Source organism: Neovison vison, chromosome 13 (assembly GCF_020171115.1).
Source record: "Neovison vison isolate M4711 chromosome 13, ASM_NN_V1, whole genome shotgun sequence".
Lineage (NCBI taxonomy): Eukaryota > Metazoa > Chordata > Mammalia > Carnivora > Mustelidae > Neogale > Neogale vison.
Genome location: NC_058103.1, coordinates 32135382 through 32160560, shown reverse-complemented (window position 1 = coordinate 32160560; position 25179 = coordinate 32135382). Strand labels below are relative to the sequence as shown.

The 25179-nt window shown below is 40.2% G+C and overlaps 1 protein-coding gene across 2 annotated transcripts in view; it reads left to right on the top strand.

The window, feature by feature from the left end:
• EXD2 (exonuclease 3'-5' domain containing 2) overlaps positions 1-25179 on the top strand; it is a 61044-nt gene that overhangs the window by 10257 nt on the left and 25608 nt on the right. For both annotated transcript variants that reach the window (XM_044229848.1, XM_044229847.1), the window contains exons 2-3: positions 3719-4107; positions 21088-21344. In XM_044229848.1, the coding sequence (XP_044085783.1) occupies positions 3769-4107; positions 21088-21344 (596 nt within the window). In that variant the 5' untranslated portion in view covers positions 3719-3768. The remainder of the gene's footprint in view (positions 1-3718; positions 4108-21087; positions 21345-25179) is intronic.

Genomic DNA, 25179 nt, shown 5'->3' with positions numbered 1-25179 from the left:
ACGTATGAATTTTAGAGGGACATAGACTTTCAGTTCATAATGCAAAATTTGGTTTTTCTCATTTCTGGCCCAGCATTGAACCATATTGTTTTTTTCTTATTAGCATCAAGGCTCAGTAAGGGGAAGAATACTTTTTCCATTGGAATAAACAAATTTTTATAATTGGATGGTTAAAATAGAGACATTTTTCATAAAATGTAACATCTTGGATTGAATTTTATTCATTTGATGAGTATTTATTGTTATGAGCTCTGTGATAGTTACTGGGGACATATGTTGTGTCGAAGGAGACAAGTAAAGTCCCTGTTTTCATGGAGTTTACAGTCTAGTGGGAAAGACAGTGAATGAACCAACAGTTATTCATTAGGACAACAGGAAAACATCAGAAATATTGCTGATTTTTTTTTTAATATTGCTGAGTTTTGACAAATGTGCATACCCGTAAGCCAAGCTCCCATCAAAACTTGGGATATTACATGCAATTCTAGGAAGTTCCCTCTTGCCTGAAATGCTCTTCCCTAGATTTTCATGACTGGCTCTTTTTTTGATACTCAGTGCTCAGCTTAAATCTATCTTCCCTGTAACTGCCCTCCCTCCACCCCAAGGCAGCTACTGTTCAAATCTTTTTCTACTATAGATTAATTTTAGTTGTTCTAGAACTTTATGTAAATAGAACCATACAGTATCTCTTTTGTATCTGGCTTCTTTCACTCAGCCTAATGTTATTTAAGATTCATGCATGTATCTTTATTCTTATGAATAAAGCTGTTACGAACATTCTTAAGTAAGTCTTTTTGTGGATAGATTTAATTTTATCCAGCTTGGGACTCAGAGAATTGTACTAAACCTGATGACCTCCATCTTCCCACTCTTCATTACATGGATGTTGAGTTTCTCAATCTAGCCTTCATGTCTCTGCTGTTTTCTGTATTTTTCTGTGCTACATTCTGAGTGAGTTTCTCAGATTTAGCCTCAGTTCCTTAACACTCTCATCTCACTGTCTGATCTATTTAACCTGTCTATTGATTACTGGACTTTTAAAAATTTTTAACAATTATCTAGAATTTCTATTTTTTTGTTGTTTCCTGTTGATGATTTAGATTATTTTCCTTAATTTCCCTGAGTGTTATTATTTTATTTATTTGTTTTTTTTAAAAGATTTTATGTATTTACTTGACAGAGATCACAGGTAGAGAGGCAGGCAGAGAGAGAGAGAGAGGATTAAGCAGGTTCCCAGCTGAGCAGAGAGCCCAATGCCATGCAGGGGGCTCAATCCCAAGACCCTGGGATCACCACCTGAGCCAAAGGCAGAGGCTTAACCCACTGAGCCACCCAGGCGGCCCTTTGAGTGTTATTATTTTAAAGTTCCTTTCAGATCTCAGATAACGCGTATTTTTGTTTGGTTCTTCTGTGGACTGTTTTTTAATTGGCTTTAGGGTTTTTAATTTTTTTTTTTATTATTCATTTATGATTGCTCTTCCTGAGACTGATGTTTTGTGGAGGTCCTTTTTGTTTCCTGTGTGTTAGAAACACACACACAAACATGCATTCCAACAGAATGCACCAATTCTAACCATTTTAGTTTTAGTTTCTTGGCTTAGGGTTTTCTTTCGTGAGGTTAATGTGAACTTGGGCCCTGGACTGCTTCACAGTACAGGCTTGAGCATCTGCCTTCCCATGAGGAGCTCTGTTCATACTCCCAGCCTTGGGCAGGTGGCTTGCTGGACGGTGGTGGGTGAGCGCTTTCAGTTCTTGTTCATGGACAAGGTAGTACTCTCCTGGGTCTCAGCTGTGCCCTGAGTTTGTGGCCTAGACTTTTGGTCATGGGCTGGTATGAGATGTGGTCTCTGCCCATCTGTATCTCCCACCCGCTTCCATTTCTGATACCTGATGATTTCCCTTTCTTCTTTTTGAGTTTAACTCTGTATTTTATATATATATATATATATATAAAAAATATAATAATATGTAATAAATATATATTTATATATAATAATATGTATTATTTAATATATATTAAAAAGATAAATGTTTTCTCCAGCATTTTGTATTGTTTCCAGGGGTAAAGGAAGGGTTTTTTTTTTTTTTTAAAGTCTTCTCAGATTTTTTTTTTTTTTAAAGATTTTATTTATTTATTTGACAGAGAGAGATCACAAGTAGGCAGAGAGGCAGGCAGAGAGAGAGAGAGAGGAGGAAGCAGGCTCCCTGCAGAGCAGAGAGCCCGATGTGGGACCCGATCCCAGGACCCTGAGATCATGACCTGAGCCGAAGGCAGCGGCTTAACCCACTGAGCCACCCAGGCGCCCTAAAGTCTTCTCAGATTTTAACTAGAAGTTTGCGCAAATTTTTAAATCTCATTAAGCCTTCAATAAAAGTACTGGAGAAAGTACGCATGAATACTTAGCACAGTTTCTGCAATAAAGTAAATCTTTTTAAAACAACACAGCCGTTTCTTTGTTTTCATTAGCAGTGTAATAATTGTTGTGATTTCATTTTTCATCTCCAATGCCAAATATTTCTGTAGGTATGACCATAGCCCAGGGTTGTTATAAATACTGAATTATTTTAAAAAACAGTTGTTACTGAAGCTTTGAAAAATGATAAAAATAGTACACATTTAATGGGAAACTCTCAGCCGTAGATAAGCGTAGGCAGGGTCTAGCAGAACGCTGTGTCTTTGGGCATTAGAGATTTTAGGCCAGAGCCCACAGATGGGTGGCACAGAGCCCAGAGTGTTTTTGTTTGGCTGGTACAGTGTTTTAAAAACTGTAAATTTGTTGCTGACACTTAAAAATAGTGACATTTTGCATAAAATTTAGATATCTGACTTCTCTTGAATAATAGAGTTATCTAGATCATACTGGGCCTGCTTCCCAAACAAGATCAGTCACTTTGTGCTGAATGGTGTCTGTCCCATGATTGCTCTCCGTGACTAAGGCCAAGGGCTGCTTATTCTTTATTGTTACATATTTTCTGCTGTTATTTAAGTAGTACAGAAATAGTACTATATATCCATTTCTGCATCAAAAATAGGAAAACAAAAGATAGATGGAGAAAACAATGTGTGATAAGAAAAATGGAAGAGAGATTGTTGTGTGGGGTTCCCCTAACTAAAGCCATCTGCCATTCTTAATTTTTTTTTAATTGTATGAAATACTAGAACATCAAACTGATCGCAGTGACCACCTAAGGGTAGTAGGATTATAATTAATTTGATTTTTCTTTTTTTTTTTTTAAGGTTTGATTTTTTTTTTTATTAGAGCACAAGCAGGGGGAGGGGCAGGCAGAGGGAGAAGGAGAAGCAGGCTCCCTGCTGAGTAAGGAGTGTGATGTGGGATTTGATCTCAGGGCCCTGGAATCATGACCTGAGCTAAAGGCAGCCACTTAACTGGCTGGGCCACCCAGGCGCCCATGATTTTTCAAATTCTGTACAAGTGTGTCTATGTTCAGACGCCCTGTTGTCACAGGATTAAGTGAGTGCTGGGCAGCTGGTAGAGGGCAGGGGGGGTTTTCTCCGGTGGGAATGAAGATAGCGATAGATGGAGTACAGAATGTACAAAAGTGAGAAAAATAAATATCACTCCACATGGAAATTTGTAGCATTTTGTGTTAGTTTGTGGACACATAGATTATACGTAGAACACTTTTTAGGGGAAAACATATTTCCATCTGGGTTTAAAGCCTGTATGTAAATATATTGTTGCCACTTGTTTTGCAGATTGTGGGATTAGTGATATGCTTTCCTAAACAGCAAAAAAAAAGTTGAAGATGTCTAGATACTTAATGGCTTTGACAGTGACCACCCTCGTCGGTGTGGCCGTTGGGGGGTTTGTCCTGTGGAAAGGCATCCGGAGGCGGAGGAGTAAAGTGAGCCTTGACACCCACACCGGGCAGCAGCAGCAGCCGCAGCAAGCACCCAGCAGGGGGGAGTCACCCTCCCCGGAAGAGGACCAGCAGTGTTCCAGTGCCCCCCGAGCCTGGTGGGAGGAAAGGATCCTCGGAGCGAAGGTGGTCACCGTGTCCCAGGAGGAGGAGTGGGATCAAATTGAGCCCTTACTTAGGAGTGAGTTACAAGATTGTCCAGTGCTTGGAATTGACTGTGAGTGGGTAAGTTGAACAGCAGAAACAAAACATGTAAAACTTTTCTGCTTTTCTAACTAGGTAACTGAATTGTCACGTCGAGATAAGATTAAAGGAGAATTAGCTTGTTCTCAGCTAGCTCACAAATAGAATTTAGCAGGAGAAGCTGCTTCTCTTCTTAGGATAGAGGGGTGCTCATAGTCATGGGTTCTAGAGTGAGACAAATCTGCATGAGCTCCATTTTGAACACTTACTGTTCTTTGAACTTGGACAAGCTTCTTAAGCTCTCAGAGTTTCAATGAACTTTTGTCCAATAGGGAAGTAATGGCATCTCCCTCCCCGGGCTTTTCAAAGGTTCATATTGTCAAGCCTTATGAGGGGTTCAGCATGATTTTCACATGTAATCAGTGCTCATTAAATATTAGCTACTATTAATATTTTTAATAGTATTTTTGTAAGGATGCCATGGAGAAGATAGTTAAGGAAGTCTGCTTAAAGGGGAATTATTACACAAAGGAGCATTTAAAGAGATAACAGTTAAAATTTGAAATACTGTTTACTCTCAGCCAGGTACTTTGCTGTTTTGTTTGCATGTCTTCTTTAATTAATGCAGTAATCCTATGTAGAAAGATACTATTGTTACCTTTACTTTATAGCTAGGAAAGGAGGCATAAAAGTAACCATTTGAGCCCTGGGCTTTCTTAACCATCTGGTTAATCGATCTTTCTTTCTTTCCCTCTTTTTTTTTTTTTTTTTTAAGATTTTACTTATTTATTTGACAGACAAAGATCACAAGTAGGCAGAGAGGCAGGCAGAGAGAGAGGAAGGGAAGCGGACTCCCCTCTGAGCAGAGAGCCCAGTGCAGCCAGGCTCAATCCCAGGACCCTGGGATCATGACCTGAGCCAAAGGCAGAGGCTTTCACCCACTGAGCCACACAGACACTCCATCTTTTTTTCTTTCTTTCTAGATTTTATTTATTTATTTAGAGAGTGTGGGAGTGGGGGGAGGGGCAGAGAGCGAGGGAGAAGTAGATCCCAAGCAGACTCATGCCAAGTGCACATGGGGCTTGATCTCAAAACCCTGAGATCATGACCTGAGCTGAAATCGAGTTGGGCACTTAGTTGACTGAGCCACGCAGGCACCCCACATCTGGTTAATTTTTCTAGTAGCTCTTCCTATGGGAGAGTTGTGACATAGTTGGGATGAAGATCGTACAAGGCATCTGTTCCTCTGTTGTTCTGATTCGCAGAGTGAGTTTTAATCTCCTTGAAACAGAAGATATTATAAAAGTATAAATAAATCATAGTTATCATTTCTGACTAATTCAGTAGAATGCCTTGCCAAGATTCTCTGCTGTATTTCTCTGGGATATCTAGGATATGGCCTAGCGCCAGGACATGGAATCAGCAGAGGCCCTAAGCAGAAGAGCTGCCACAAAATCAGGTCAGAGCATGGTGGGAGGCCTAGCAGGCACCAGTGCAGTGATGACCAAGGGGACACGTGGCAGCGTGGGCAAGGCTTCATGGTCACACAAGACCTCATACCTTGGCTACTGGAGGATATTTTGTTGTATCAGCGATAATAGTAGTTGTTTCTACCAATGACCTTGGGCAACCAGGGAAGGATTGGATACTTTTGGTGTATTCTATATAAGAAACTATATCATTTTAGAAATATTTACACCAACAATAACAGATGAAACCATTGCTGAACAGTGAGCTTTAGTAGATGAGGAAAATTCACTCTTGCCCAACACCTTGATTTTCTAACTAAATGGAAGCATCCGTGCAGCAGCAGGTTAGTCTGAGCGGAGTAGTTAGTGACAGCAGTTGTTTCGTGACTGTAGCAGAGGCAGGGATAAGTGAAAGTGGCAAGTAATCCTAAACCTACTTCCTTTTGGCTTTGGGTAAGTACTGAGCTCTTGCTGGAGGCCACATCTCCCTCAGCTGTGATTGCTTTTCCACTTGAGGCCACAGAAAAGCTTTAGGAAGAGTCAGTCATTCCCTGTTCTACCTTTTCTTTTTTTTTTTTTAAAGATTTTATTTATTTGACAGAGAGAGGTCACAAGTAGGCAGAGAGGCAGGCAGAGAGAGAGGAGGAAGCAGGCTCCCTGCTGAGCAGAGAGCCCGATGCGGGACTCGATCCCAGGACCCTGAGATCATGACCTGAGCTGAAGGCAGCGGCTTAACCCACTGAGCCACCCAGGCGCCCCCTACCTTTTCTTTTTTCTTTCTTTCTTTTTTGTAGAAATGGGGAAGGAGCAGAGGGAGAGAGAGAATCCCAAGCAGACTCTGTGCTGAGCAGGGAGCCTGATGCGGGGCTCGATTGTAGGACCCTGGGATCTCGACCCGAGCCGAAGGCAGACGCTTAACCCACTGAGCCAGCCAGGCACCTCTCTCTTTTATAGTTAACATAATTGTCATCCCTCTGGATTCATTCTGCACAATTTCTTTAGGTCTCTTTTATAGTCCCCTTTTTGCTTTATTTAGTTTTTTCTCGTCTGTTTAACTTGCCCCTTAAGTCTTTTTTTTCTTAACCTTTTTTTGTGAAATAAAACATATCAAGAAAAATGCCTGAAACAAAAATAGCTAAATGATTTATCTGAGGAGAACAGCTGTGTAACTAGAAACTAGGTCAGGAAATAGAAGATTGCTAGTACCCCAGGAGATCCCCTTATGACCCCTTGTAATCATTATCCCCCAAGGGTTGTCATTATTCTGATTTCACAGTGTTCACATTCTTTTTTTTTTGTTATGCTTTTATTACTCAGACATGCATCCCTAAGCACTCTAATTTGGATGTGCCTGGTTTTTAAATTTAATATATATGAAACAGTCAAGTGCATCTTCTTTTGTGCCCATCTTCTTTTGCTCAACATTATGTTTGTGAGATTTGCCTATGATGTGTGTGACTGTGGTTCTCTGCCATATAGTAATCTGTTGTATAAAAATGCCACGATTTACTCATCTATTCTAATATTGATGGATATTTGAGTTGTTTGTGATTTGGAGCACTGTCACAGTGAACATACGCACTCATTACTATTGGGCATATGTATCTATGAGTGGAGTCCTGGATTGTAGAATTGTGTATTATGTTTTACCTATATGGATAATGCCAAGCTGTTTGCCAAAGTGGTTTTCACTAAATGTATCCTCCAATCAGTATTATATGAGTGTAACCATTGTTGCAGTTGTTTTCAGAAATGCTTCTACAGGAGCGCCTGGGTGGCTGAGTCATTAAGCATCTGCCTTTGGCTCGGGTCGGGTCGTATCTTGGGACCGAGCCTTGCATTGGGCTCCCTGCTCAGCGGGAAGCCTACTTCTCCCTCTCCCACTACCCCTGCTTGTGTTCCCTCTCTCGCTGTCTCTCTTTCTCTCTCTTTGTCAAATAAATAAATAAAATCTTAAAAAAAAAAAAAAAAGGTAGTAGTTCTACTGATTCATCCTCCCACCAAGACTATATGAAAGTTGTCTTTGTCATATATCTTATCAACATTTGGGGGGCGCCTGGGTGGCTCAGTGGGTTAAAGCCTCTGCATCTGGCTCAGGTCATGATCCCAGAGTCTTGGGATTGAGCCCCGCATCGGGCTCTCTGCTGCTTCCCTTCCTCTCTGCCTGCCTCTCTGCCTACTTGTGATCTCTGTCTGTCAAATAAATAAATAAAATCTTTAAAAAAAAAAAAATTGGTAGTCAGATTTTTGTTTATTTTTAATTTTTATTTATTTTTTAGTACTGTCAGTACTAAATATTAACCATGTCCATGGGTGTGTAGTAATAGTTCATTGTGGTTTATAATTTTCACATTCCTGATTATTAGTGAAGTTAAGCATCTTTTTAAAAAGGTTTTTTAGGGGCACCTGAGTGGCTCAGCGGGTTAAAACCTCTGCCTTGGGCTCAAGTCATAATCCCAGGGTCCTGGGATTCAGCCCCACATCCGGCTCTCTGCTCAGCAGGGGGGCCTGCTCCCCCCGCCCCCCCCCACCTGCCTCTCTGCCTACTTGGGATCTCTGTCTGGCAAATAAATAAAATCTTTTTAAAAAAAAAAAGATTTTTAAAAATCCAATATATTTATTTAATTACACCATCTTGGATTTTCTTTCTTTTTTAAAAAAATTTTTTGGAGTTTTTATTTAAATTTCAGTTAGTTAACATACAGTGTAATATTAGTTTTAGGAGTATAATGCAGTGATTTAACACTTCCATACAACACCTGGTGTGCATCACAAGTGCACTTGTTAATCCTTATAACCTATTTAACCTGTCCCCAACCCACCTCCCCCTGCCCAGTAACTATCTGATTCTGAATAGGTGAGAGTTTGTATCTTGGTTTGCCTCTCTCTGTCTTTTTTTTTCCCCTTTGTGTTGTTTCTTAAATTCCATATATGAGTGAAATCATATGGTAATTGTCTTTCTGCGACTAATTTTGCTTAGCTCCATAAATGTTGCAAATGGCAAGACTTCATTCTTTCTTATGGCTGAGTAATATTCCTTTGTGTGTGTGTACATATATATATACACATATATATATATACACCACATCTTTGTTTATCCATTCATCAGTCAGTGGACCCTTGGCCTGTTTCCATAATTTGGCTATTGTAGATAATGCTGCTTAAACATTGGGGTGCATGTATCCCTTTGGATTAGTATTTTTCTCTTCTTTGAGTACTGTAATTGCTGGATTATAGGGTAGTTCTATTTTTAACTTTTTTGTTTGTTTATTTATTTGACAGAGAGATCACAAGTAGGCAGAGAGGCAGGCAGTGAGGCAGGCAGAGAGGAGAAGCCGGCTCCCTGCAGGGAGCCTGATGTGGGGCTCAATCCCAGGAGCCTGGGATCATGACCTGAGGCAAAGGCAGAGGCTTAACCCACTGAGCCACCCAGGCGCCCCCTATTTTTAACTTTTTGAGGGACATCAATACTGTTTTCCAGAGTGGCTACACCAGTTTGCATTCCCATCCACAGTGCAAGAAGGTTCCCTTTTCTCCACCCCCTCACCAATACCTTTTGTTTCTGGTGTTGTTGATTTTAGCCATTCTGACAGGTTTAAGGTGGTATCTCATTGTAGTTTTGATTTACATTTCCCTGATGATGAGTGATGTTGATCATCCTTTCATGTGTCTGTTGGCCATCTGGATGTCTTCTTGGGAAAAATATATATTCATGTCTTCTGCCCATTTTTTAATTGGATTACTCATTTTTATGGCTTTGAGTTTTATAAGTTCTTTATATATTTTGCACACTAACCCTTTAGCAGATATGTCATTTACCAGTATCTTCTCCCTTCAGTAGATTGTTTTTTAGTTTTGTTGATTGTTTCCTTCACTGTGCTAAAAAAGTTTTTATTTACTGGGGCACCTGGGTGGCTCAGATGGTTAGGCATCTGCCTTCGGCTCAGGTCATGATCCCAGGTCCTAGGATCAAGCCCCATATCAGGTTTCTTGCTCCTTGGGGAGCCTGCTTCTCCTTCTGCCTCTGTGTCTCTCTCTCTCTCTTTCTCTCATGAATAAATAAATAAAAACTTAAAAAAAATTTTTTAAAGTTTTTATTTTATTTTATTTTTTGATTGAGCATCATTTTACATTTTATTCATCATTTAGGTATCTTCTTTCATGGAGTGCCTGTTCAAGTCTCTTGTCCCTTTTTCTTTGAATTGTCTTTTTCTTACTGACTTAAAGGCATTTTAAATATATTTTTATAATATATATTATATATTACATATTTTAAAAATATATTTATATATAAATATATATTTTTATATATTTATATATAAAGACAATATTTATTTATTTATTTTTAAAGATTTATTTATTTATTTGACAGAGAGAGATCACAAGTAGACAGAGAGGCAGGCAGAGAGAGAGAGGGAAGCAGGCTTCCCGCTGAGCATAGAGCCCGATCCTGAGATCCTGAGGCGCCCCAAGATAATATTTATATATTGTCTTTTTCTTACTGATTTAAAGGCATTTTTTATATATTCTGGCTATGAATCCTTTTTGAGTTAAATGTATACCTTAAATGTTTTCTCCCATTCTGTGAATTTACTTTACATTATTTTTTTTTAAGATTTTATTTTTAGGTAATCTCTACACCTAACATGGGGCTCAAACTCACAACCCCAAGATCAAGCGTCGCATGCTCTACTGACTGAGCCATCCAGGTGCCCCATCTGTACATTCTTTTAATGTTATCTTTTGATAATCAGAAGCTCTGTATGGTATAGAAGAAGTCTTATCCTACTCATAGTCATAAAGATATCTAAATTATTTTCTTAGAGATTTGTGGTTTTAACCTTACACAATTAGATTTATGGGTCACGGAATTGATATGTGTTTCTGTGTGTATGTGTGCATATGCATGTGCGTGTGTGTGTGTAGGCTGTGAGGTGGAGTCAGGTTTCATTTTTTCCCCATATGAATATCCAGTTGTTCTAGCACCATTAATTGAAAAGATAAACCTTTCTTCACTGCTCAGCAATGCCACTTTGCCATAAAACAAGTGTCTGATTATAAGATCTGTTTCTGGGCTCTCCAGGAGTCTGTTTTTCTATTCTTGCACTTATGATCACAAACTATCTTAGTTACTATTGTTTTATCATGACTCCTGCCATCTTGTGCTTTTTTTTTTTTTTAAAAAAAGATTTTATTTATTTATTTGACAGACAGAGACCACAAGTAGGCAGAGAGGCAGGCAGAGGGAGAGAGGAGGAAGCAGGCTCCCGGCAGAGCAGAGAGCCTGATGCGGGGCTGGGTCATGACCTGAGCCGAAGGTAGAGGCTTTAACTCACTGAGCCACACAGGCGCCCCTGTCATCTTGTTCTTTTTCCAGAATATCTTAGACTTGGTCCTTTACATTTCCTTATTTATTTTATTTATTTCTGCTTTTCAGTTTCTACAAAAAATTTTTCTTGATATTTTGATTGAAATTGTATTGCATCAATAGATCATTTTGTGGGGAGTAACTTCTTATAATACTGAGTTTTCTAATCTAAGAATATTTATTTAGACTTTAATTTCTCCTAAAAATCTATTTATAGTTTTCTGTGATTTTAAAAATTCTATTGTAAATGAAATCTTTTTAAAATTTTGTGTGTTTCTGGTATAAAGAAATGCAGTTGATTTTTATGTATGTCTCTTTTATTAAGGGACCTTATTAAACTCATTAATTCAAATTACTCACTTGTAGTGTCTTTTGGATTTCTGTGTACACTGTTATATCATTTGAGAAATGACTTTATTTCTTTCCAGTTCTTAAGCTTTTTGTTTTCTCTCCTGTTTTACCATGACTAGGATCACAGTGTAATATTTAGGAGAAGTGGTGATAGTGGGCATCCTTGACTCATTCCTTATCTCAAAGTGGCAGTTTGCAACATTTTCATATTGAATATGATATCTGCTATAGTTTGGCTTATAGATCCCTTTACCAGATTACATACACTACATTCTATTCTTGTTTTTTTAGGAGGTTTTTATTTATTATTATTATGAATAGTTATTGAATTTTATCAAGGGCTTTTTCTGCATTTCCTTTTTTATTATTTTTTAAAACAATCTTTAAGGGTAGGGGCAAAGGGAGAGAGAGGGAATCTTCAAGCAGGATACCTGCTCAGTGTAGAGCCCAATGTGGGTCTCGATGTCATGACTCAGAGCTCATGACCTGAGCTGAGATCAAGAGTCTGACTCTTAACCAGCTGAGCTACCCAGGTGCCCTTTTCTGCATCTTGAGATGACTGTGTAGTTTTTCACCTTTATTCTGTGGTGGTGGTGAAATACATTGATTTTTTTTATTTCTGGAGTAAATTCAACTGGGTCATGATGTCTTATTCTTTTCATACATTGCTGAATTCATTTTGCTAATGCTTTTGAGAGGATTTTTTAAAAACTATGTTCATGAGTGATACTGGCTTATAATTTATTTTTTCTAGAAATGACATGTCCCCTTTTGATAAAAAAGTCATGCTGATCTCATACAACAGGTTAAGGCTTTCCTTTTTTATTTTATTTATTTATTTATTTATTTTTGCATTCTCTGAAAGAGTTTGTATAAGATCGCCATTCTTTTTTCCTTAAATATTTGGTTAGAATCTGTTGGGGAAGCCATCTGGAGTTTTTTTGTTTTTGTTTGCTTAGGGAAGTATTTGAATTATGGATATCATTTTTTTAATGCTTTTGGAGCTATTTAGATTTCCTGTTTCTTCATGCCTTTAAAAAAAAAGTTACTTAGTTATAAGTAAGTGATCTCTACACCCAGTGTGGGGCTGGAGCTCCTGACCCCGAGATCAAGAGTGGCATGCTCTTCTGACTGAACCAGCCAGTTGCCCTTGTCTGTTTTGGTAAATTATATTTTTCCTCTAAAGCTGCTTTCAGATTTTAAAATTATGGGCATAAAATTGTTTATAATATCTTCAGACAGTTTTTCTCCCCAATCTGAAGGATATGTAGGGATGGCTCCCTTTTCATTCTTTTTTTTTTTTTTTTTTTTTTTTTGACAGACAGAGATCACAAGCAGGCAGAGAGGCAGGCAGAGAGAGAGAGTAAGGGAAGCAGGCTCCCTGCCGAGTAGAGAGCCCGATGCGGGGCTCGATCCCAGGATCCTGGGATCATGACCCGAGATGAAGGCAGAGGCTTTAACCCACTCAGCCACCCAGGCCCCCTCCCTTTTCATTCTTGACATCACTTGTGCTTCTCTCTTTTTCTTGATTACTCCTTTGGGTTCATCAATTTTATTAGTCTTTCAAGAGAACCAACTTCTCACTTTTTTGTTGATCTTCTTTATGTTTGTGTTCTGTTTCACTGATGTCTGCTCTCTTTTTTTTCTTCTACTCGCTTGGGTATAATTTGCTATCCTCCATTAATTCTTCAGACTACTTCAATCTGACCTCCTCCTAGACTACCCTACTGAAACTGATCAAATTGACAGAGTTCTTGTTTTCTACGCCAGCAGATACTTATGTGGACTCGTGTTATTCTAGCTCTCAAAAAGCATCTGCACGGTTTCTATGTAAGATATTCTTCTTGGTTCTCATGTCTTCACACTCTCCTGCCTCCTATCATTCTGTTCTTTCCTCTTTTTCATCTTCTAATTTCCCTTTTACCTCGCATCTGAATGATGAGGCAGCTCAGACTTGGTCTCTTCTCTATCTAGCCCAGGGATTGCAAACTCATATGCCTACAAGTTCCAGATGGGAAATGTAAATGAAGATGTGGAGTGATTGTTCACATTTTTGAGCATACAGAGATACTCTTAAATTTCATAAAGAAATATGCTCCCTCCTTTTTTTCTTTAAATACAAGACCTCTATGATCTTTTATTTTCCTAGTTTTAATAGAGACATGGATCCTTAGAAATATTTCTTTCTATTAGAAAAACAGTGGTGGGGTACCTAGGTGGCTTAATTTAAGGGTCTGACTTTGGCTCAGGCCATGATCTCAAGTGGGGTGAGGGGGAGGCTCTGCGCTCAGAGGAGTCAGCCTCTCCCTCTGACCCTCTCCCCATTTATGCACTCACATTCTCTCAAGTGAATAAATAAAATCTTAAAAAAAAAAAGTGGTATACATCAGTGGTAATTGGAAAATGACAGTTGGCTTCAGTGCTGAGAAGGCATGAACTAAGGAGTTCATGCCTTATAGAAATGAGGAAGTGGTTATACAGGTCAAGCCAAGGGTTGCCAGGTTGCCCAGTTCTTCAAAGAGAAACTTTGAGGGGCACCTGGGTGTCTCAGTGGGTTAAGCTGCTGCCATGACCCTGAGATCATGCCCTCATGATCTCAGGGTCCTGGAATCGAGCCCCGCATCGGGCTTTCTGCTCAGCGGGGAGCCTGCTTCCTTCTCTCTCTCTCTCTGCCTGCCTCTCTGCCTGCTTATGATCTCTCTCTGTCAAATAAATAAATAAAATCTTTAAAAAAAAAAAAAAGGAAACTTTGAATATAGATTTTTTAAAAATGTGAACTTTATTAATTTTTAAATTTTGGTGCAAGTTTTTAAATATGTGAAGACCAAAATAATAATAATAATAATATTAAACATGTCTGTGGATCAGTAGTGGATGTGTCCATGGACCACTAATTTATGTCCTCTCTGTATTCTTCTCTTAAGTGATCTCATCTGTTTTATAGCTTTTTTTTTCTTTTTAATTTTTTATTTTTTATAAACATATAATATATTTTTATCCTCCGGGGTACAGGTATGTGAATTACCAGGTTTACACACTTCACAGCACTCACCATAGCACATACCCTCCCCAGTGTCCATAACTCCGCCCCCCTTCTTCTAACCCCCCTCCCCCCAGCAACCCTGTTTGTTTTGTGAGATTAAGAGTCACTTATGGTTTGTCTCCCTCCCAATCCCATCTTGTTTCATTTATTCTTCTCCTACCCCCTTAACCCCCCCCCCCCCCGTTGCATCTCTACTTCCTCATATCAGGGAGATCATATGATAGTTGTCTTTCTCTGCTTGACTTATTTCGCTAAGCATGATACCCTCTAGTTCCATCACGCCATCGCAAATGGCAAGATTTCAATTTTTTGATGGCTGCATAGTATTCCATTGTGTATATATACCACATCTTCTTTATCCATTCATCTGTTGATGGACATCTAGGTTCTTTCCATAGTTTGGCTATTGTGGACATTGCTGCTATAAACATTCGAGTACACGTGCCCCTTCGGATCACTACATTTGTATCTTCAGGGTAAATACCCAGTAGTGCAATTGCTGGGTCATAGAGTAGCTCTATTTTCAACATTTTGAGGAAGCTTCATGCTGTTTTCCAGAGTGGTTGCACCAGCTTGCATTCCCACCAGCAGTGTAGGAGGGTTCTCCTTTCTCCACATCCTTGCCAGCATCTGTCATTTCCTGACTTGTTAATTTTAGCCATTCTGACTGGTGTGAGGTAATATCTCATTGTGGTTTTAATTTGTATTTCCCTGATGCCAAGTGATTGGAGCACTTTTTTATGTGTCTGTTGGCCATCTGGATGTCTTCTTTGCAGAAATGTCTGTTCATGTCCTCTGCCCATTTCTTGATTGGATTAGTTATTCTTTGGGTATTGAGTTTGCTAAGCTCTTTTTTTTTTTTTTTTGAGTTTGCTAAGCTCTTTATAGATTTTGGACACTAGCCCTTTATCTGATACATCGTTTGCAAATATCTTCTCCCATTCTGTTAGTTGTCTTTTGGTTTTGTTAACTGTTTCCTTTGCTGTGCAAAAGCTTTTGATCTTGATAAAATCCCAATAGTTCATTTTTGCCCTTGCTTCCCTTGCCTTTGGCGATGTTTCTAGGAAGATGTTGCTGCGGCTGTGGTCGAAGAGGTTGCTGCCTGTTTTATAGCTTTAAATATCATTGATATGCTGATGACTCTCAAAATTAGAACTCCAGCCTTTTATATCCACTTTCCTACTTGACATCTTCCCTTCGTTGTCTAATAGTCATCTCAAACTTAACATGTTCCTAAAAGAAGTCTTGAGTTTTCTTCCCAAATCTGTATTATCCTTGGTCTTCTCTACCTTTAAGATGAAAATCAGAGAAACATCCAACCCCCTAAGGGCTAACGAACAGAAATGATAGGATTGAAAGTCAGACACATGGGGCACATGGGTGGCTTGGCCAGTTAAACATCAGCCTTCAGCTCAGGTCATGATTCCAGGGTCCTGAGATAGAGTCCTGAGTGGGGCTTCCTGCTCAGCGGGGATCTTGCTTCTTCCCCTCTCTCTCTGCACCCCCACCCTGCTGGTACTGTCTTGCTCTCTCTAGTTCTCCCTCTCTCTTTCTCAAATAACTAAATAAAATCTTGAAAAAGAAAAAAAAAGTCAGACACGAACAGGCAGTTGTGGTATGCTGGGATTCCTCAATAGCAAAATATATAGAAATTCGGAGAAGTGGTTGCAGAAATAGGAAATAACAAGCATGCTACCAGCTAGGGGTAGAAGTATGGGTTTCCAGACTCTCCCGAGTTACCCATGGTAATGTACAATTGTGCATAAATCACTTATAGAAAATGAGGTTTCTGCCGTGTTTTGAAGCTAAAATATGTCTTTCTCTTAGGAAGGTGGGGATAGAGATGTTAAATATCTTTCTGGCCCCTGTCTCCTGCCTGATTTTTTTCTAGAGTCTCTTGCTACAGATGTCCTTGTCAACAGGTGCAAATAACTAGTGCAACAAAGATTGAATGAGGTGGTGAAGGTCATTTTTGAAGAGCATTATTCTGCAGGCCCAGGCTTCAGGCCTACTGGAGGTCGGCTTCCTTCTCCTTATCATCAGCCCCTTTCCAGTAATACTCTTTAGTGCTATCCAAAAAAGATGTTGGCTCCCTCTAGTTCTCTACATCTCCTCTGCTTCCCCCTAGCCCAAACCTCAAATGACTCTCATCTGGATCTTTGTAGAACCCTCCTGACCAGCCTCCCTCCTTGGACCCCTGTACACGTATAATCCCGCCTCCAGATAGTAAGCAAAATGAACTTTTAAAAATGAAATCAGACCATGTCAGTCCTCTGCTTAAAATCCTTTCATTGCTCTGAATAGAACCAACATGTCTTAATTACTTATCTGTACTTAAGGACTTACATGCTCTGGCTTCTCTCAGCATCTCTGATTTGTGTCCTGTCCTCTTCCGATCTTCCTGTTTTGTTTTTTCCCCCTCATATTCTAATTATTACTTGACAGTCTCATTAAGCCTTTATTCTGTCACTTGAAAAGGACAAACTCGTTCTTGTCTCAAAGGCATGGTCTAAATTTAAATGATACATAAACTCTGTGGACTAAGGATGCTTATTAATCTGTTCAAAGCCCAGAAGATGGTCCCAAATCATTCTTTACTCTCTGCTGCCATCGTGGGATCATTTAAAGAAGTGTGCGCTTTAGAAAAAGTTTTATCAGCTCTGGACATCCTGAAGCCAAAATGGATTATCCACTGGCCCTCAGAAAGGAGACTCTCTAAATCAGTGCTCTCTAAGTGAATCACTGAAATACATAAAAAGCATTAGAAATTTTGTCTAAAATTCTTGATGGCATCATTCATTAAAAGTTTTTACTTTTGTATATATTTCATAATGTCTATAACATGTTATTATAGTACTACGAGTTTATAATGTATAAATATGTATTTATAGGGAACAGCTGGGTAGCTTAGTGGGTTAAAGCCTTTGCCTTTGGCTCAGGTCATGACCCCAGGGTCCTGGGATCGAGCCCCACATTGGGCTCTTTGCTCAGTAGGGAGCCTGCTTACCCCTCTCTCTCTGCCTGTCTCTCTGCCTATTTGTGATCTCTCTCTGCCAAATAAATAAATAAATAAATGTATTTATATATGTTTTATATGTCCCAAGCATTTTTTTATGAGTTGACTAATCTTAAAAAAAAAAAAAAATTAAGCGTCCAACTCTTGATTTTGACCCAGGTCATGATCTCAGGGTCCTGGGATTGAGCCCCATGTCAGGCTCCATGCTCAGTGGGGAGTCTGCTTGTGATTCTCTCTCTCCCTGTGCCCTTCCTCCCCACTTGCATGCATGCACTTTCTCTCTAAAATAAATAAATATTTTAAAAATTCAGAGACCATTGGATTAAATAATGTTAATGAAATTTAAGTGTATTTCTTTTGTTTTTGTTATTAAACATAGCTTTGGTAAACCAAGACTTCCACTGTTTTCCATGAGTAGAAAGTGATGTCAAGGCAAAAAGATCATAGGAAGCAAAAGGGGGAAATAATGAGAAATGAAGACTAGATTAGATATCTTTTTTTTTTTAAGATTTTATTTATTTGACTAGAGAGAGATCACAAATAGGCAGAGAGACAGACAGAGAGAGAGAGGAGGAAGCAGACTCCCTGCTGAGCAGAGAGCCTGATGCGGGACTCGATCCCAGACCCTGAGATCATAACCTGAGCCAAAGGCAGAGGCTTAATCCACTGAGCCACTCAGGTGCCCTAGATATCTTATTCTTTTTTTTTTTTTTTTTTTTTTAGATTTTATTTATTTATTTGTCAGAGGGAGAGGGAGAGAGAGCAAGCACAGGCAGACAGAATGGCAGGCAGAGGCAGAGGGAGAAGCAGGCTCCCTGCTGAGCAAGGAGCCCGATGTGGGACTCGATCCCAGGACGCTGGGATCATGACCTGAGCCAAAGGCAGCTGCTTAACCAACTGAGCCACCCAGGCGTCCCTAGATATCTTATTCTTTAAGCTAAATTGATTCTGCTAAAAACATTCTTCTTCTACTTAGACATTCTGTATAAATTGGGTACCTATTGGAATCGTAAACGTTTGAATTCTTAGTGGGAAAACTTTATATGATATGTTAGATCTTAAACATAATCCAGAAACAATATTAAAAAAACAACTTATCTACCTAGTTACTTAATGTATTTTAGACAATGCAACCTGACTGAAAAGATGTACAGATATCCAGCCTTGGGAATTTGCAGTGAGTGTTATGTCCAGTTAGCAGTGCTGAATATCAGAAGTAGAGATGTGTGGCTTTTTCTTGGAGAGAGCTAGTATGTGGAGGAATGCAATTATTCACTAATAAAAAGGCAGTTTGACCACATCTAGATGAATTGTTATATAACAGGAACCAGGAGGGACACCTGGGTGGCTCAGTAGGTTAAGCATCAGACTCTTGATTTAGGTTCAGGTCGTGAGATCGAGTCCCGTGTTGGGCTCCACATGTGGAGTTTGCTTCTTTCTCTCCTGCTTCCTCTGCCCCTTCCCCCCACCCCACTCTCTCTCTGTGTCTCTCAAATAAATACATCTTTAAAAAGGAAAAAAAAAAAAGAGAGAGAAAGAACAGGAACCAGTAGTCAAGTTTCTTGTAGGTCTTTTTTGGCCTTGACTAAACCCTAAGAAATAGACACAATAGAAATCAAATAAAATAAAAAATAAAATAAAATAAATAAAAATAAAATCATGCTTTTATTTGAGGATCTGGAAATAGCCCTCACTTCACTGTTAAAGCATTACCTGAGAAGGGAAACCCTAAACCTTCCATGAGTCAAACCATGGTTTTATTTCGTGAAGTAGAAGTCAAAGATGAGGTCCCTCTGAGTTTTGTTTCTCACAGCAGCACTGTGATCTTGACCGTTTCCTCTCTGTGGTCTTGGTCACCTCAATAATGAACTATCTCCCTCAGATTACTTGTAACACTTTGTTTGAACCACTCCTTTGGTATTTACTGTGTCATTTCTGAGGGTGTGAGCTGGTGTGTATTGTACTCTACCAGTAAGGCTAGAATCCCTCCGTCACATTCCGTCACTTGCATGCCTTCCTGCCGCAGTGGCGTGTGGCGCAGGGCCTGGCGCAGTTGGCACGTGAGTGAGAGCACCACAGTGCCCCGGGTGGCGTTCCCCGCTGTGGAGAGCTGGGGCAGGCTGTTGGTTGTCGTGAGCGGCTGTCCCACGCATTGTAGGATGTTTGACAGCAGTCTGCCCTCTACCTGCTAGATACTTATGCACCCCGTCCCCCAGCTTATGACAACCCAAAATTTCTCCAGACTCTGCCAGATGTCCATGGGGTAAGGGAGGGGATGCAAATGAATCTTGGTTGAGAACTGCCCTTCTGGATGGGGGAATTTGGGTTCTAGTCCTAACTTTGTCAGTATCCCTACGTGTGTGGGCAAACTGCTTCACCTGTAGGTCCTAAATTTCTTCTCCCCCAAAATGAGAAGGGTGGGATTTCTTGGATGTTTAACCTGGGTTCTGTGGCTAGCTTTAGAGGATCTTGCGTTAATGGGAACTTTGCATGTAAATTTTTCTGGGAATAATTTCTTAATTTTCAGCTTTTTTCCCTCTGACTTATCTATTACCTCAAAAAGATTAAAACTAGATCAATTAATACATAAAGTGATTTTCATCTCTTTAAGAGAGAAGGATCCTAGCTTATGCTCAATATACCTTTTTTCCCCCTTCCTGAACACCATTTGTGATCATAAAATGCTGAGAAAGCACTTTTGTGCTACCAGGATTTGTTATATTGGCAGGTGCCACTTACTTGTAGTACTGTATTTTCTACCTCTTTTCAAAAATTGGATCTTGAATCAGTAACAAGGTAAATGTGTAGCATGTGATAATGAAAAGGATGTGTTTGTCATTTTCCACTCTTTAGCCTTTTTTCACTTAGACTTTTATTTATTTATTTGTTTGTTTATTAAAGATTTTATTTATCTTTTTGACAGAGAGAGGGAGCACAAGCAGGGGGTGGGGAGGAAGAAGGAGAAGCAGGCTTTCCACTCAGCAGGGGCTGGATCCCAGCACCCTGGGATCAGGACCTGAGTGGAAGGCACAAATTCAACCACTGAGCCACGCAGGCAGGCCTCACTTAGACTTTTTTTTTTAAGATTTTATTTATTTATTTGACAGACAGAGACCACAGGTAGGCAGAGAGGCAGGCAGAGAGAGAGAGGAAGGGAAGCAGGCTCCCTGCCGAGCAGAGAGCCTGACACACTTGATCCCAGGACCCCGGGACCATGACCCGGGCTGAAGGCAGAGGCTTTCACCCACTGAGCCACCCAGTCGCCGCTCTCACTTAGACTTTTTTTTCAGATTTTATTTATTTATTTGTCAGAGAGAGTGAGCACGGGCAGAGAGGCAGGCAGAGGCAGAGGGAGAAGCAGGCTCCCTGCTGAGCAAGGAGCCCGACGTGGGACTCGATCCCAGGACGCTGGGATCATGACCTGAGCCGAAGGCAGCTGCTTAACCAACTGAGCCACCCAGGCATCCCTCACTTAGACTTTTTAAAACCAGCACGTTTCCCGTGACTCCACCAGCCGTCCTCTGTGTCAGTCTTTACAGCTGCTCACATTTCAGGCTCACGCTGGGGTCCCTTTGTTTAGGCTACACCTTCACAGAGTCCATTGCATTTGCTAGCATAGGCTCAACCTTGGATCTGAACCAAAATTCGGCCAGCCACTTTCTTTGGGAAGTTAAGGATGTCCCTCTTAGACTGGTTTTTTTTTTTTTTGCCAGTTTCATGTTGTACTTGCTGCTGTGGTAGGCATGACCTGTAGCCCTGTTTTCTTCTGTTGCAGGTGAATTCGGAAGGCAAAGCCAGTCCTCTGTCACTCCTTCAAATGGCCTCCCCAAGCGGCTTCTGTGTCTTGGTTCGCTTGCCAAAGCTGATCCGTGGAGGAAAAACACTACCGAAAACTTTGTTGGACATTTTGGCAGATGGCACTATTTTAAAAGTTGGAGTCGGATGTTCAGAAGACGCCAGCAAGCTCCTGCAGGACTACGGCCCCGTGGTTAAGGGGTGTCTGGACCTCCGGTACCTAGCTGTGAGGCAGAGGTAGGGTCCGTATGAACGCTGGGGTTCCTGGAGCCGCAGGGCGAGTGTCTTAGCAAGATGTCTGGAGTACTGAGAATAGTAAGGAAGCATCCAGAGTGTTTTAGAAACCTAGAGGCTTCTGAGATACATATGAATTTGTGAGGGAATATTCCAACTTCTGAGGAAACTTTAGTTACCTAGGATTGGTCTTTGTAGGGGAAACATGGATAAGGTGTCTCCATGAGCTACAGGTTGGAAAACTGATTGCACCAGTGGCTAAAACAGGGCTTCATGTTTTGCTTTTGCTTCTTTTTTTAAAAAATTAATTAATTAATTAATTTGACAGAGACAGAGAGATCACAAGTAGGCAGAGCAGCAGGCAGAGGGGAGAGGGAAGCCAGGCTGAGCAGGAAGCCCGATATGGGGCTTGATCCCAGGACCCTGGGCTCATGACCTGAGCCAAAGGCAACCACCCAACTCACTGAGCCACCCAGGTTCCCCTTGCTTTTGCTTTTTCCGTATCCCCTCCCCCTGCCATGATATTTTTGGGAATTTCTGGTTTAAATCCAGAAGATTTAATGTAAAAGTCTGTATTTGGGGCTTTTGAAAAATCAGATGATTTGACAAAGCGAGGTCAGGGGTTCTAGATGGAAATGGTTGCTGGGGAGAGGTTGGCCTCCTTAGATTCCCATGCTCTGTTTAATCGCCACAGTCCTCACCTCTGCCATCCATTGTAACCCCAACTCCTCCAGATAGACACTGGAGTTTGCAAACCCTGCTTTAGGCTAAAAGCAGTGGCAGACTAATAATTCTATTCTTATGGAAATTCTATTCTAACTTGTTTTTCAGGGATTGGCAATGACCTTCATATGCTTGAGTGTGTGCGTGGGTGGGTGTCCTCATTTTAATAAAGTGGTGTGAGGTAGCCTCTCTCCCTGCCTCAAATGCCAGACACTGAAAGTTCGGAGGATTTGATAAAGTAAGAGAAGGCCTGATTAAAATCTCATCTTGTCATTTTTTTAGTATAAAATGGAATTTTATTTTAGCTGAGTAGTTTGGCTTATGTAAATACAACTGTTGTAGGCATCAAGTTTTCAAGAAGTACATCGACATACTTACTGTAAAAGATTTTAAATCTGTGAAAGTATTTGGAGCATCACCCGAGCAGCCACCTCTCGCCAGGCCTCCCTCTGCCCCACCCTCCCAAGGCACTGCTTCCCCAGAGGTGTCCCCTGTCCCTCTGCTGTTAGAGGCGGTGGGTATAGGAGCTAAGAGTTGACTCTGGAGTGGGCTGTGCAGGGCTGTTCCTCACTTCCTTCTGCGGCAATAATTAGGTTCTCACCTCCCAGGATTGGTGTGAGGATCTCAAGAGTTAAACTATGTGAAGCACTTTGAGTGTGTCCCACAGAGACAGTGCAGTGTACTGCTGTGTTCAGCTCTCACTCTTTATCTTTTGTGTTAAATGTTAATCAGAGACGATTTACTGTAGAGATTGTTGTATATGACTTTGGAATCTTTCCTAGTGAAAATTTGAAATGGCAAAGATGGCCTCTTGTCTTTAACTAATCCTCAAGAAATGCACAACCTTTCCATAGATGACGTTTAAAAAAGGACTAATGACCTAAATGGAATAAAGTAGCTTGAAAATTAAGTACTGTCCTTCCCCGGGGGTAATGATATCAAGAATTATGGAATAGCCATGTTTGAAAAATTACACAGCTATTAAGAGGAATGAAATAAGTACATTTATACTTATCATCATGGATGGAGGTCTCTGATATATTAAGTAATAAAGCAAGTTGTAGAGCAAAAAACAGAACAAATGCCAAAAAACATGTTATCTCCTCCTCCTTAACCATCTGTCTGTCTGTGCATAGAAAAGGTCTGGAGCGGCCACAGCCTACTGTAAGAGTCAGTATTCCCAAGGAGTGGAATTATGGGGTAATAGGCTTTTACTTTCCACCTGTGATGCTTTTCTGTTGTCTGCACTTTTAATAATAAGCATTCATTACTTTTATAGTTTCCAACAAAACAAAAGAGATTTTATGTCTCCCAAAGCCTTAATTTTCACTTAATCGAACCAGGACATTATGTATTTTTCCCTAAGTATGTCTGGACCTGTTTCTACTTTTTAGTCAGTGTTGCCTTTTGGGGATAATGAAATCCATCAATTACTGCTGGTTTTTGTAGAAAAAGACTTCCTTTTCTTCATCATTATAATGATTTCATTTCCTACGGTTCCTGAGGGAGTCCTGCTTACCGTAACCCCACCTCCAAGCCTCCTGCTTTAAAACTTCTAGTCTTTCACTTGGTAGCCAGGAAGTTAGCGCCACTTGTGTAGACCAATGTGTTCCTAATTTCACATTTATTTCTTGTTTGGAATCTCCAAACCTTGGACAGATTAATTTTTTCTGTAACCCTGCAGCTATTTTAATCAGAAAATATTTGAAGGACAGAAAGATTATTTAGGTTGTTTTGTACCTTCACCTGTTCAATGAAAATGCCATTACCATTTTTTCAAATTTGAAAAGTAATTACATGAATACTAGCCAATGCAAATATAGAAACATGTAAAGAAGATAGATAATCACCATAAGTCCCATACCCAGAGATAATATCATGAACATATGATTGATATCTTTCTAGTTATCTCTGTGCTTTGTCTCTCTCATACCTAGACTCACACACATACATCTGGAATGTGGTATATATATTAACATAAAGGGACCACAACGTATGTTTTCTCCCACAGTCTCTTTTTACTTAACGGTCGTGGATATCTTTTCATATCAGTATAGATCTACATCCTTATTTTTTTTAAAGATTTATTTATTTATTGGAGAGAGAGAAAGAGGGAGCACTCAGGTGAGTGGGGAGGCAGGGGCAGAGGGAGAGAATCAGCATGTGGACTGCCCGACTCATGAGATCACGACCCGAGCCAAATCCAGCAGTCAGATGCTTAACTGACTCTGCCACCCAGGCGCCCCCATCCACTTCCTTATTTTTAATAGCTGTATGGAATTTTTTTTTTTTAAGATTTTATTTATTCATTTGACAGAGAGAGAGCACAAGTAAGCAGAGAGGCAGGCAGAGAGAGAGGAAGGGAAGCAGGCTCCCTGCCGAGCAGAGAGCCTGATGCGGGACTCCATCCCAGGATCCTGAGATCATGACCTGAGCCGAAGGCCGCGGCTTAACCCACTGAGCCACCCAGGCGCCCAGCTGTATGGAATTTAATTGCAGAGAGATTTAACTAGCCTTTTGTTGATGGACATTTAGGTTGTTTCCAATTCTTTGCTCCTATATAAATGGCGCCGCAGTGAAGATCATCTTATGCACAGTTGTCCATAGGATAAATTCCTAGAAGTGGAATTCGTGAATCAGAGAATTTTCATGTTCAAAATTTTGAAAGCTCTTTATTGTTAAATTATTTTCTGTAAAGCTTGTAAAAATGGACAATTCATGAATTTTAGATTAGACTGATTCTTCATGCTCCAACAATAGTAGATGTAGTTGTTTTTTTAAATCTGCAGGCTGATAAACAAATTATTTATAATTTTTATTTTATTTTGTTTGATGTCTAGTGAGTTTGAGTGTCTGCCGTCTATCTGTGTATTGGCCATTTATTTCCTTCTTTTTATATATATATATATTTTTAAAGATTTATATCTATTTATTTGCAGAGATCACAAGTAGGCAGAGAGACAGGCAGAGAGAGAGAGGAGGGTGGGGGAAGCAGAATCCCCGCTGAGCAGAGAGCCGGATGTCGGGCACGATCCCAGGACCCTGAGATCATGACCAGATCATGATCAGAGGCTTAACCCACTGAGCCACCCAGGCACCCCATATTGGCCATTTA